Here is a 14,653-nt window from a genome sequence, read left to right as displayed (position 1 = left end):
TGCAGTCTGATGTGATGTAGGTTTCAGAAAAACATTTTCTTTATCGTGCCAACGTTTCGATCTTCATTGAGATCATCTTCTGGGCTCAAAGTGTTTGTCTTCTGTGTAATTGTGCCATTCTTGTGTGTCGTGTTGAGAGTGCCCACGCAGTGTACACACAATAAAGATCAAAACGTTAGATGATAAAGAAAATGTTTTTCTGAAATCTACATCACACCAGACCGCATCTCACAATTTCTGAATAATTATAATTAAAGAACAGGAATAAATTTTATAATTTAAAATGGGGTTTTTGCATACATTTTGCCTTCCAAATTAAGAATTTCAAAATGATAAATTAAAGCTTTGGATGGCAATAGGATAGATTAGTTTATGAGAGCATGTTTAGAGTCAGAGCTTTGTAGCACTCAGAAGGGATGGATATAGCTAACCTAAGAATAGCTTATTTGAAGTCTTGGATAAGCTGACACTATCACTGTCACACATGTTTGTTGGATTCTTGCTTCATTGCCTCAAATGTCCAATAGCAAATATTTTAAAAAGGAAATGACAAGGTCTCTGGACCTGATCAGCGTGCACGATTTTATACATCAACAGCCTCTTTGATAGGTTGCCCAAACAGTAGGGATCATTTTTGACTTAGAATAAGGCACATGCGGTAGACAGACAAACACATACTTTAGTCCAAAGCCAGCATATGTTCAACATGCCTCCATTATGCCTCCATGTAGAGAGCAAGTAGAAAAGCCATCCGATGAGATTTGGGCTCAAGCCTTATTGTTAGAAAAAACAGGAGTGATTTTTGCTTATAGTTGTTTATGGATTTTGTGTTGAATGTTTTATGAGATTGAGCATATTTAGTAATGTCAATGTGAGGGCTGACGGGTGAATAAATATCCCATTCACTCTCAAATAGAGTTAATAGTTATGATAGTTAATGGTTATGTTCTAATAGGAAAGAATGTATTTAATAATGAGTGATAGTATGAATGTGGTTAATCCTTTTTTACAAAAGATAGTTCCTACTCACAGTAAATTGTTTTCCAATGATCCAGATTTCGAGCCCGTAGCTCATTATCAGGTTGTTGAAATCCTTCAACCTGATGATGAGCTAAGGGGCTTGAAATTCGGATCATTGGAAAACAACTTACTGTGAGTAGAAACTATCTTTTTTAAAAAAGGATTGAACACCGCACTCACTCCATCATTCCCCATTTCTATGAATGTAGTTATGTTAAAAACTGCATGCGTTGAAGGCAGATATGACCTAAATTTTGATAGTTCATGATTCTAACTCTTTGTGGATCCTAGACTGCCAAAATACCAGAGTAGGTGATTTTCACAGTTTGCCATAAGATAGATTACATCTTGAATAAAAGGCATATTTACGTCTGGATAGGTAGTTTCATTAGACACATAAAATGAAGCATCAGTGATTTTTCTTTCGGTTATGGATTGGGAAGTTTGGATGCAGCGGATATTGCAATGGTGAATGTTTGATTGAAGCCCCACATCTTCAGTCTATAAGTCCATATCGGCTTCACTAAAGTGCTATAAAGCAGCCTTTTATTTGTGAGAAGTAAGTCAGAGTGTTTATCAAGATGTGAAAGAGCTATGTATTGTATCATAATGTTGAATCCCACATGTTTGTCAGTGTAAAGACCTGGGTCTACAGTTGGAAGAAGAATTTATTGAATTTTTCCAATGATCCAGATTTCGAGCCCCTTAGCTCATTGTCAGGTTGAAGGATTTCTACAACCATGTCTTTTGACATGAATTGCAGTGTATAAGTACTTTTGCAATTATTATTGTTGGAGGACTTGAGGATGGGATTTGAGTTGTAGGAAAAATTGTGGTATCGTCCACATAAGTGGTAACAGTGGTATGGGGTGGATCGCACCTAATCCCTAGGACTCTACTGGTAGGTTATGTACTGCTTATTAAGAAATTATTGAAGTAAGCTGGAGGAGGGATGTTTTGCGGAGAGTAAAAGTTATTTGGGTTGATTTTTCCTCTGTTAATTTATATTCTTTTCTGTACATACCAAGCCTTTAATAGTGCGACATGGCTGGGGTTTCAAGTGGAAATCAGGGTTAGTTGAGAGGATCGCTTTACGGTCCACAAAAGTAGTATGCGAATCAGGAAGCTACCCTGAGGAACACCCACATTGATAAGATAATATGTGAAGAGCAAATTTAAAAAAATACAATGATGCAAAAGAAATATCTTTTATAAATTAGATAAAATATAACTCAGCAAGAAAATTAATAAAAAGTATACATTTTTAAGAATTAGCCCATACTAATGCAACCCTTTTATTAAATGAATAATAATAATGGCCCTGCATTCGAACCCGACATATTTACAAATGGGAATTTTTTCAAAAACTCTGATACTACGAGGGTTGATATGAGCTCTGTTCTTGCAAGAAGAAATTTTATGTAAAACCCCAAAAAGTGAGGAAATATAAGTACAGTTTGTGCTTTTGGTAACAACATTGATTTTCAACTTTTGATTTGGGACATACAACACAATCTAAGTTTGGTGTTCTATAAGTATATAAGGATACAATAGCTTTTAAAGGGCACAGTAGAATTTGTGTGCATTGTATTGCAGTGTAGTCACATAGACACTAAATGATACATCTACATCTACAAAATTCTAACTTTTGTTACAAAAACATAAACCATTTATTAATATTAAGTTTACATCCTTAGCATTGTATTATTGTTTGCACAGTTTTCTTACATGTTCACAAAACTTTTAAAAACATTATAAGCACTTGTTTCTGATTTGGAAATAAATATCAAGCAAAACGTATAAAACTTGTATTAATGCTTTTTAAACTTTCATTTCACTAAGAAAATTAAAAATCACTGATTTCACTAAGCAAATTTGGTTTCTCCTTCAACAACTTCATCTCCGTTTTGTGGTTTTTTTGTAACTTTAATTTTCCTGAAGCTACCCATTAGTCTTGCAAATTTTGAACCCATTGTTCTTTGCTCTATAAGTTGCTCAATGTCAACCCCTGAAAAATAAAATTAAAAATAATTTTAACCATTATCAGTTTTCACACTTATTTCATCTTCTAACTTTAATGCTTGAAAATAAATAGTTCACAAGCCAATTTTAATGTTAATTTAAAAAAATTAATATATTGGCGGNAAAAACATCAAAGTTTATGAAATGCCCTAATTTCAGATTGTGGCTCTAAATTTGTATCCAAAGCGTATGGGTTTTCCTCTGATACACTGTTTGATACCATGATAAGGGATCATCGCCTCATCCACACTGGATTCAGATGGCATATCGATAAAATGTCTCTTTTAGGTGATTCAGTAATGGATTATTTTCCAAAGTCTGTCTTCTCCATCGATGGAATGGTCACTATTATTGGCAAAATGTAAATAACGCATAATATCCTCAAAGCGGTTTCTAGGCATTGCTGATGAGTCTGCTACGTTGTTTATATCAGGTGATTCTTCCCAATACATTTGTCATCTTGGTACAGTAGTATAGCCACTAATAATCATGATGCCTAAAATGCTTTTAAATCGTCAATAAAAGCTGGAAATGAGGGCTTCTTTTTTGGATGGCATATATCACACTTTGCCGTATAACATACTCTAAAATGTCAAATTTGCAAGGGTGTCAAAGAACGCTGCAAATGGTGGAGAGTAAGGCTGTGGCTTGGATAAAAACAATTTGACAGAAGAATCAGGAAGGTCCTCATTATTTATCCAAACATTTTTTTTCCGCTGGCATTTTTCTTTCTTGGTGCCGGTTTTTTTCTGAGGCATTTTTTGTTTTGTTGTTTGTCTAGATTGGGGTTCAGAAATTTCACAAATATCTGAACTTGTATGTGCATAAATACAAGATAGTTGGTTGCTCTCATTTATTCTCAAAACTTCTTCATTGTTAGAAGTAATGACATCCTCAGCTTCAGCAGATACTTGACGGTTGTTGAGATTGTTTATCGTACCACCCTCGTTGTCGTCACCACTGTCTAGGTCAGTATCACACAGGCCATTTTGTGGAGGAGTAATGAATAAGTCTGTACATAGGCTTGATGAAGGACATTATTTTCCTCTTCCTCTAATTCTTCCAAAATATACAATAGCTAGTGAGAAGTATAATACTTTATAATACTTTCTAATAAAAAAGAAGGGTAATATTAAAATATCACTAGTATATAAGATACAAAGATTAGATAAGATAATATGATAATAAACTATGATTAGATAAAATAAAAATATATAATAATATAAGAAAAGGTAGTAAAGAAATGGGAAACAGAAAAATACATGTTAGTTTATACTGATTGAAGTGACCAGTGACTGAAATTAGACGCCAAATATCAGTAATTAGATTTTTTTAATTTTTTAATTTTGCGCACACTTATTTTCAATAGTATAAAGAAAACCAAAATAATGTTGCATGTAAAAAAAAAAAAATACTAATAGTATTGAATAGAAATCTTATACTATGTAGGAAACTTTTCTCTTCTTTCAGAGGGTATAATATTTTTTTTTTTTTATTTTTGCCATTTGAATAAGAAGAACATCAAACCATAAAGAAGTTTCAATACTTTGACTTACCAATGTCACTGACTTTTCTGGATGCACCGGCTCTAGAAATCGGTTGGCCATTTGAGTCAACACTCCCGACAGAGTATTCTGAATGAGCCACACTTTCCGTGTCAGATTTAAATTCTGCTCTTATACGGTCCAAAGCTAGAATTTTTGAGGACTTAGAATACATTATTATGCTTCATATTCTACTAAAATAACAATGTTGTGTTAGTTTATAAGAAAAATGAACAGTTTGAATTGCTTGTTAACCATCATAAAAATTTAAATATTTCTATCGAGGCTGCAGAATGGTGTGCACACCTATAAAAGATAAAAACTAGGGTTGTAGACTAGTGATGGTGAGACAGATCCTCACAAACAGTACAATTTCCTGGACCAAGAAAGGCAAACAAAAACAAAACAAAGAGAACTCATAAAAATGCTGAAATTTGTATGCATGGGAGTGATGAAGGCCCCCACATCTGGTATGGAGAAAATATTAGGACTAATCCACCTCAACTAAATGATAATGAGGACTGTTAAGAAAAGTTTACTTCACATTAAAGAAAAATAAATTATTTGCTCCAATGGAAAATGCAAAATATACAGTTTTATAAATTATAGAGAGAAAATTTAGGTAGTATTAACTTTTTTTTAATGCTTCCATTAAAACCTGCTTTCTTAAGTATAAATACTTATGGCAACAAATAGGATTTCTAAGATTAAACACCCAGACTCATAGGTCTGAAGTGATGAAAAGGTGGACAAGGTAGCTAAGGCAGGGATGTCCCAATCTCTGGACTTAAGCACCACGATTTGGCCCTGTAATGCTAAAACTTCACAAAAAAAATATGATTAAACAAGGTGGCAGGGTTGGGGGGCTATAATGGCAGAGAAGCTCTCACATATCAAGATAAATGGCACTCGGAGGATCTGACTCATAGAAAAAGAGTTATCCTCACATCCTCACCCTGTTTAAGGATAGGCAATGTGAGGTTGTCACATAGACACTTATTTTTGTACCAAAGCCCTCGTATGTGTCCGGCTTGTAGAGAAAGGTTCCTTGTTGTGTCCCACGTTAATAAGGGTGCAACTCCTTCACTCTATATAGATAGCGTGTTGGAATGCCACCTGATATGAAAATTTTGCTTGAGTAGTGGTATTTGGGTCCTCTGTTCGATTTTTGGAGGAAAAAGGTTGTTTTATTGATAGTATGTTGAGTGAACCTAGCGTGTGTTGAAAGTGAATTTATTTAATAGCATGAATTAGTATTATAAAAGGGTTTCTGGTGGAATATTGAGTACCCATCGATTCTCAATTAGGTTAGTTAATAGATGTAAAAGGTGATGGAGAAATATAGAGTACTCTACTACCCTAATTGAGTGAATGGTATGAAAATAGAACAATATGTTTAAAAGTTAGGAAGAATGTCAATGGGTTTGGATTTAGGAACTGCATGCGTTGGGTGTTGAATTTTCCTAGCTGTTGAGAGCACCTGGAGCCCAATCTTCATGACCCGGACTGTCAACACCCAAAGTGGGCGATTTCTCCAATTTCTGAATGTTTTTAGAATAAAATAAATTGATCAAATGAGTTCAAAGCTTGCTTATAGAAGGGCCCACACCAGAATCTTTCAAGCCGAAATCAATGCATCCATGAAAAAATGAATCAATACAAAGACCTGAATTCTAACCAAAGAAAGATTGGTATCCACCAACAAGGTGCAGATTCTGAGAAGTTATCTGAGAAATTAACTGACTGTAGTGTATCATTTATCTGCAGGGGACTTATAGCCTTAAAAGAAATATTGGCTACTAAAACCACTAACAAAATTATTTGATGCATTGGGTCTTACTGATATGCTATATGCACAGAACGGGGATGCAATAACTCTTAAAGCAGTATGCCCAATTCCTATGATTTTACACCTACATTTACATTATATTGACATAAAAATGATAAAATCAATTGTATTATTGAAGTGTGGTATTAAACAATTTGCTTCAATTGAATTATATGAATTTCACCTTTTTTGAGGTCCATTTCATCCATTTCCGTATTGTGAATCATGGTCAGCCTTTTTTTGAATTTTCTCGTGATCTTCTTTCGAATGTAATCCGCCTCGATTTCCTGTTTTGTCCTGGGTATTCGAAAACGTATGCAGCAGCATAAACAAATTACTAGCATGAAACAGACATTTCTAACAAAAGTCTCTTAGATTCTAGAATATATATAATACTGGAACGTAACTTACCGATGGATAAGAACCCAGAGAAAAATATCAAAATGACGTGCCAAAGTCTCAGGTTCCATAGTGATGTTTCTTCAAGCCATTCTTCATTTCCGATCAGTAATATCGTTTCCATCGGTTCTTCTGTTGTGTTTCTTTTTGATACATTTTCCTTTTGGAATTTTTCAAATTAAAAATAAATTGGTACGATTTATATATTTTTTACCTTACCATAATAAGTCTGCTTTCGAATATGAAGCAATACTAGGCTGTGTGACCCAAAAAACCACACCCTTATTTCATCCCCCTCTTTGTGCTAAGTAATGAAAATGAAATTGCCTTCTCCAATTATCCTAAAAGCACATAATGACTTCAGTTGAGTAAAAGATGCTGTCAAATTCTCATTGGAGATTTTTTTTATAATGATTTCTTACTTGGTTCTTAGTATTTATTTAATCCTTATATTTAAAAAGTAAATTAATTTATTTGATATTTGTTTACTGGTATTATGCCTATTATAATGGATTTATTTATTTATCTTACATTTTAGTTATTCTATGCAAAAATTCAGAACAGTTTGATTCCTTTGACCAAGTTAATTTAAATCACATTTCAATGAATATATAAAAATTTAAATTTTATTTTATTTGCATTTCAAAAAATAAATTTGTGTTGTGGAGTTTATTGATTCATTTGCTTGGAATTAGTACAGTTAATCCTCATATACTCTTATTTTATTACCTTGCATGTCATATTTAATGAGTAATTGTTCAAGAAATGTATTTGGTCAATCCTTTCTGGTTTAGTCGGCCTGGTATGTTGTTTATGTTTAAGTAATGTGACTTTTTAGTCAGTGCATTATACAAGTTTAGGTCAATGTACCTGGTTCTCACCTCAGTTTTATTGTTATTTGGTCTGAATTACAATTTAAAAAATTATTAACTAATCATTGAAGGTATTGATCCTATAAGACACCCTTGTTGGTTCATAGAACAGCTCCGATTTTGACTTCAGTTTACAAAGGTCTTTTGTAACTATAATAAACAAGACTAGACTCAGCACTAACCCTTGGGATAGCTCAGCATTGTTGACACTATCTAATACAACTTAGCCTACAGATTTTTAAGAACATAATTTTGTGTTGAGCTATGGAAAAAATGAGTAAATTAAGTATCAAGCTCGTTGGTTCCAAAGGTTTTGATTCTTTCAACTTAATGTGAAACAAAACTCACTTTTTTCATCGATAAGAGAACGAGTCAGGAATTTGTTTCATTGTGTTAAGTCTATTGGTTGAGTAACATTCAGGTCAGATTATTGAAATGTTGTTCTTGTTCTTGTAGAAGAATATAAATGTAAACTTGCAAGATATAACAATATATTTTTTCACATTATTGGCCAACCATTCGTTTCACCTTCGTCCAAGTCAATTTAACAGCAAAAATTACAAGACAATTACAAAATTTTAGACATCACTGTTGACATTATTAATTATATAAACTTAGCTGATGAATCTATGTAAGAGATCTTTAAGAAACTAGAAAATTAGAAGAGAAGTAAGTTAGAAGATTGTAAGGAGGATTTGCCTATTGTGAGGAGGCATTTTGCACAGATTCTATAAGATAGGATGAAATATTTCACTCACAACAAGAAGTAGACGGTCTTATAATTTACTAGTTTAACATTTAAAATGGTTAATAATAGTTTCAAAGGCCTGAAAAACAAAATTGTTAAAAGCTTGAAGAAAAACTAGTCTTTCCTTTTCTTTCTTTCTTTATCACTTGTCAAGTCTTCATTATTTCTATATCAAGATATATAATATTATTATTTTTCTTTATCAAGATTTTGTTGATTTTTCTATTAATTTATGTCAAAACTCCTTAGTTTCAAAACAGTATAATTAGTTATAGTCCAAAAAACATATATCTGTCATCTCTGGCATTGTAGTACTGGATTTCCTTCCAATGATGCTGGTATCCCTTCACTTCCCAACATAAGTCTGGGTACATTCACTAGCCCCGATACTCAATATTCCTTGGGTTTAAACCATTTCAAAATAAATTTCACGTTTTATTAATTTTTCCCTAACCTTTTGATTTTCTATAATGGAAATGTGCCATGATTACCCAAAAGGTTAACCCAAAATATCTGACCTTTGCCCTATTAGCATTCTTCATGTAGCATCCAAAATTTTAGATTAAAAAAACGTTTTATATTGTTTTGAAAATATTGTATCAACTCTCTCTCTCTCTCTCTCTCTCTCTCTCTCTCTCTCTCTCTCTCTCTCATTCTCCCTCCCTCTCTTTCTTTCTTTCTTTTTACCAAGCTTCCCCAAAAAATTAATTTCAGCTCTAACAGTTGTAAAGTTTTCATTTCATATCTGAAAAGTCGCTCACAAGTTGTCAGTTTCAACTCTAATGGCTCTGACATAGGCTTTATTAATTCTGGAGTTCCACAGAGGTCCAGCTTAGGTCCGCTTCTATTTTACATATACATCAATGTTAGCTGATTTACTTCCCTTTCAATTACGGCCAAATAAATGTTAATATTCCATTCCATAAACTAGTTATTAAACAAATTTTTAGTTTATTTTTCAAACGAAATTACGATTGCTTTTGGTTAAAACGTTTTGCTTTGTCGGTGTCAGTATTTTTTTAAAAGTGAACTTCTTCAGCTTAACTAAGTAAGACTTAACCGTATCTTGCTTATTCGTACTTAATGTAAGCCAGAAACCGGCTAATTTTTATTCGCCGTCGCTCACATTTATAAATTACGATTTCATCCTGAGAAATAACACGGTGAATTGCCGTGAATGCTAAAAGACGTTCCTTTTTAACACGTTCTATGCAACATAGGGTATTTGTTTCTCGACGAAGGAGTGCAATTTGGATCCAGTGTGATCACGTGATTCACTCCAGGCCAACCGATATTACCATTTTTCAAAAATTATGACTGGTCGGTATTGAAGAACACATTACATTTCAGCCTGTAGTATTTTACAATCTGGACAAGAAAAGGCCATCTGAAGAGACTTATTATTTTCAAATAACGGATGAATCTCCCTTCATTTTATACTTGCATATACTTTTTTGATCCATAATTGATCGTTTATTTATTTCTAATTAGTTCTCCCTTAATACAGGCGTATTTTGTGATATTAAATATTGAAAATTTACAGTTAAAAGGAAAAGATACACTTTATGGACTATTGTAAAGTAAAATAAATCTCAATCAAACTGTTTTATTTAAAAAGAGAACAAATAAATTTCAATAGATTCAATAAATCACCGCAGATTTTCGTTCAAAAATTAAAAATCGTCGGGAAAGATAATCTTCAATTTAACGTTGTCCAGTATACAGGGCGTTACCCGTCATCCTAATCTGCCAATCCTCACTGTGTTGATCTATCAGATACACTTCGGCATTTTGCCATCTTCAGTGTTGAGTCTGTTTATTTTTATGAAGTCAAGTTAAGTTATTGTACGTAGTGGTTGCGTTTAAAAATGCCTACAAAGAAATATATAAAAATAATATTTGTTTTATGTTTTTTGTCTAAGTTGTTTTGTGGCTCTTAAAAGACCCTAAACTTAATCCTACAGGTGCTTAATGGTCACTGGAAACATTTAAATTTCAAAAATTTCAATCGAAAGTATTTGTAATCATCCAATTTCAAAGAAAAAATTCTAATCAAAAGTATTTGATATAAAATAATATAGGTTATAAAAATAAAATAAAATAATATGAAAGATACATCAGGAGAACTCGGCCAATTTTATTTAAAACGGGTTTAAGTTATTTTCAAAGTGGCTTTATTAATTATATCAATTCAAGAGACTTTAACCTATTTTTTATTAATTTTTAACCAAGTAACTTAATGGTGGAAATAAAAATGAACAAGTATGTGTATATTTAAATGTCCAAATTAATTAAACTCTTGCAGTATAATAGAGGTAACTATTTTTTAACTACATATTTTACCAATAAATTAACAACTATATATTTCTATTTAATTTTGTCCGTAAACCGTAATTAATTTCAAAACACCTGCTAATCCTGTGTGCATTCCTGCAAAATCAAAGATTAGGTGTAAGAAAAACTCCAACCCAACTTTTGGCGAGGTTCTTTCCTGACCTAAACCGTCTCTAACCTTATCCATGACCCTAATCCAACGTTAATTTCAACCCCAACATGACCTAACTCATCCGTAACTCTGACCTAACCTTAAACATAACAGTATCTCAACCTAACTTATCCCGTCTCTGACCCCAACCAAACCAAAACCCCAATTCTACCACAACCTAAGCGAGGTTAGGTAACCATTCCTAAACTTTTTCCGCAATTAGAAATATATTACGCTTGCCGTAATTTTTGTATAAATTGTACCATAGTTAAATCCCATTGCTTTTTCTGCCCCCCCTAAACTTAGCCTTTTCCTTTTAAGCTCTGAATTAATTACTTTCCAGTTCAATTTAGTTAGTGAAATAGCGTAAAAATTTAATGTAGCAACCTCGATCCCGCGAAGAATCTGAAGCAGAAAATAAAATTAAATAAACTTGTTAAATTCTTTTTGAGGACTTCGGGTTGACAGAAACCAGCGAAGATAGACAAACCCAATGACAAAGTTGTTCAATGGCAAATATCTCAAACAATAGTTCACGTCAATTACGAATTTGGTGTTAAGGTAACCATTTTTTTTGTTTTTCTACCCTACGCATCTCATTAAATAATTTCTCACCAAATGTTACATGCAAAAAATAAATATGTGTTCATATAATTAGCTGGTGGCTTATTAACAAAGTTCATGTCTATATGTTATATTCGAATGTATTTATTAGCGAGAATGGAAGGGCAAAACCCGTCGCAGCTTGAGAAATATTGTGTACTCTGGGGCAATGATAATGAAGACTGTTATATGTGAATGTAATTTATTAGCGTGAATAGAGGAGTTTCTTCCCCAATTACCCCGAACAATTTATAACACTTGAGAACGTAGTCTGATAGGTGAACGTTATTATAGAGTGAATCCCAACTACGCCGATTGAATCTGAATTGAAGTCTGGTTTACGGATGAAATTTATTAGCGTAAAAATAGAGTCTTTTTTCTCTAATTACTGTGAAGAATATTGAATACTTTGGGGCAGTGTGAGTGAAGTCTGGTGTACGAATGTTTCTTCAGCGTGAGGGGCTTCTTTCCTCGATTACCTCAAGGAATCTCGAATACTTCGAGATAGTGCGAATGTAATTATTGGCGTAAATGGAGGGGCTTTTTTTCCCAATTACCCCAAGGAATATTGAATATTCTGAGACTGTTTGAATTCAGTTTGATGTGGAAATGTAATTTATTAGCGTGAATGGAGGGGCTTCTTCCTCAACTCCAACAAGGAATTTCGAGTACTCCTGGGGCAGTTTGAATGAAATTTATTAGCGTGAATGGAGGGGCTTTTTTCCTCAACTCCTCCAAATAATTTCGAGTACTCCTGGGGCAGTTTGAATGTAATTTATTAGCGCGAATGAAGTCGCTTCTTTCCCAATTACTCCGAGGAATATCGAATATTTCGCGCAGTGTGTGTTGAAGAATGGTGTATGAATGTAATTTAATAGCATGAGTAGAGGATCTTTTCCCCCAATAACTCCTAATAATTTTGAAAATTCTTGGTCTGTTCACCAGACTAACATGTTTTTAAATGTACATATTTTTATATAAAGTTTAATTGTTTATGATATTTTCATCCTTGACTGACGAAGCGCGTACGCAAGAAAAAAGCTGGCAACGGGGTAGAGAAAGGTAGAGAAACGAGGAAGTTGGTTACCTTAACACCCAATTGACCCCAAACATTGACAACACCCAAAAATTGACGTAAATAAAAGTTGGCTTCAGCATCAATAAATTGAAACCATTTACAACTTTGCTCTGAGTGATTTTTGGCAAATTTTCAATTTGAAATAGTCTGTCTTGAAAAAGTTTTCTTTTAGACTTACGATCAGAAGAAACTAATGCTGAAATTCATAAAACATAATTAATAAAATGTATAAATTTTACACGCTGATTGACTTGATTTGCATATATTTTTATATATTAATCAGAGTTACACGTATTTTAACGTTCAATAATTGAGTCTTTGCCTAAAAAAAGAAAAATTGCTAAGGAAAAAGATGGATAGATACAATTTGTTTTAGATTTTTAATTCACATTTCAATATCGCGTATTTCCTTCTATTGCCTTGAAGTTTTCTACTACAACTTGAAGAGGCCTGGGCATACTTTCTACAAGTTTGTAAATGTCTTTTTGCTGGAGGTTAGCCCATTCTTCACGAAGAGTCCTTTCGATATCGTGGAATGTATCAAGAAGTGAAGAACGGGCTGGCCAGGCTAAGACCCTGATGTTATGCTGTTGAAGGTTTGTACTATCGAGCGATATGTGGACGGGCATTATCGTGCATTAGAATAGGATCGCTAATTTCATCGAGGATAGGGAACGCATGGTGTTCCAAAATTTCATCCACGTAGCGAGTGGCCGTCAAAGACCATCCACGAACAACCAACTCTGCGCGACTCTCCGTTGAAATTCCCGCCCACACCATCACTGAACTAAATTGGAAAAATTCGCTCTGGGAAAAATTACAAGCTTCGTACCTTTCATTTTGTTTTCTGCACACTCTTTCACGCCCATCTGGAGATAGTAGAGCAAATCTACACTCATCTGCAGAAAGTAAAGCAGACCAATCGTCCAAAGATCAAGGGTTGTGTTCTCGAGAAAATGCTGTGCAATTCTGTGTTTTATGGTCAATTCTGGTCCTCTTACGGGGCGAAAAGCCATCAGTCCATACTGATTTAATCTTCTTAGAGTAGTGCGCGCAGGATACCTCGAACTTACTGGAGCTGATGAATCGCTTGAACAACAGTAAAGTACCGGTTTCGCAAAATTCTCAAAGTAAAAACAGGTCATCCTGTAGTTCTGTTATCCTAAGGCCTTCCATGGTAGGACCCAGTTGCCTGAAACGTCTCACGACCTCTCGCAGAGTTTCGTAGGGAACCCGATGGTTATAGCCGATGGCAATAGCCGCCGAATACCTGATGGAACGTCCATCATCAAGTACCATACCATGCGCAACATCATCAGCCCTAAGTGGCATTTTTAAGTTTAACAATTGAAATTAATGTGTGGTGTTTATTGACCGTTAGTAAATGATTATTGGGAAATCATGAGGTGCGGTCTGGTGTGACGTAGGTTTTAGAAAAACATTTTCTTTATCGTGCCAACGTTTCGATCTTTACTGAGATCATCTTCAGGGCCTGGGATTTATAAACATTGTTTAAATTTTACTAATACATGCAGGATGTGAAAAAATGAATTTATACAATGATAGAAATTTTATACTCAATCAAAGTGAGTATAACAAAGTAGTCAAACAAATACTTTGATCGAGCCTAAAATTTATTGAATTTGATTAAAATTGTATAAATTCATTTTTTCACATCCTACATGTATTTGCATAATTTACACAATGTTTATAAATCCCAGGCCCTGAAGATGATCTCGATAAAGATCGAAACGTTGATACGATAAAGTAAATGTTTTTCTACAACCTACCTCACACCACACCGCACTTCACGATCACCAAATAATAACTGAATTTAAGATGAAAACTAAACAATTTAAACATTTTAAATTCTGTAAAATGTAAACATTGAAAAATCCTTTATTCTTGTTTTGGATTAAGAATTAAGTGTGTTTATCTCTAGTTGTTATTCCCAATTTAAAACAGAGCGTAAACAAATATTTATTGATAAAAATAATGAGACAAATTAAGGGCGGAATTTTCTTTTACCGAGAAAAAAAATCGATTGGGTGGAA

The 14,653-nt window shown here is 33.6% G+C and overlaps 1 protein-coding gene across 1 annotated transcript; it reads right to left on the bottom strand.

The window, feature by feature from the left end:
- Nucleotides 1–2,726: 2,726 nt before the first annotated feature.
- On the bottom strand, nt 2,727–13,460 carry LOC106664012. Its single transcript, XM_014389357.2, has 6 exons — nt 13,432–13,460; nt 7,033–7,154; nt 6,826–6,973; nt 6,599–6,751; nt 4,599–4,733; nt 2,727–3,028 (listed from the first exon to the last, which is right to left on the bottom strand). The coding sequence occupies exons 2-6, from the start codon at nt 7,033–7,035 to the stop codon at nt 2,886–2,888; spliced, it is 582 nt and encodes a 193-aa protein (XP_014244843.1). The 5' UTR covers nt 7,036–7,154; nt 13,432–13,460; the 3' UTR covers nt 2,727–2,885.
- Nucleotides 13,461–14,653: the final 1,193 nt, after the last annotated feature.

The sequence above is a fragment of the Cimex lectularius genome, unplaced genomic scaffold (genome assembly GCF_000648675.2).
Source record: "Cimex lectularius strain Harlan isolate CLEC.00 unplaced genomic scaffold, Clec_2.1 scaffold366, whole genome shotgun sequence".
Lineage (NCBI taxonomy): Eukaryota > Metazoa > Arthropoda > Insecta > Hemiptera > Cimicidae > Cimex > Cimex lectularius.
This window is presented reverse-complemented; position numbering and strand designations above follow the sequence as displayed.

Coding starts and splice junctions, on each gene's coding strand:
- LOC106664012 (XM_014389357.2), bottom strand. Junction 6,752..6,825: donor CTCTGGGTTCTTATCCATCG/GTAAGTTACGTT, acceptor GTTTCATGCTAG/TAATTTGTTTATGCTGCTGC. Junction 4,734..6,598: donor TGAAATGGACCTCAAAAAAG/GTGAAATTCATA, acceptor CAAAAATTCTAG/CTTTGGACCGTATAAGAGCA.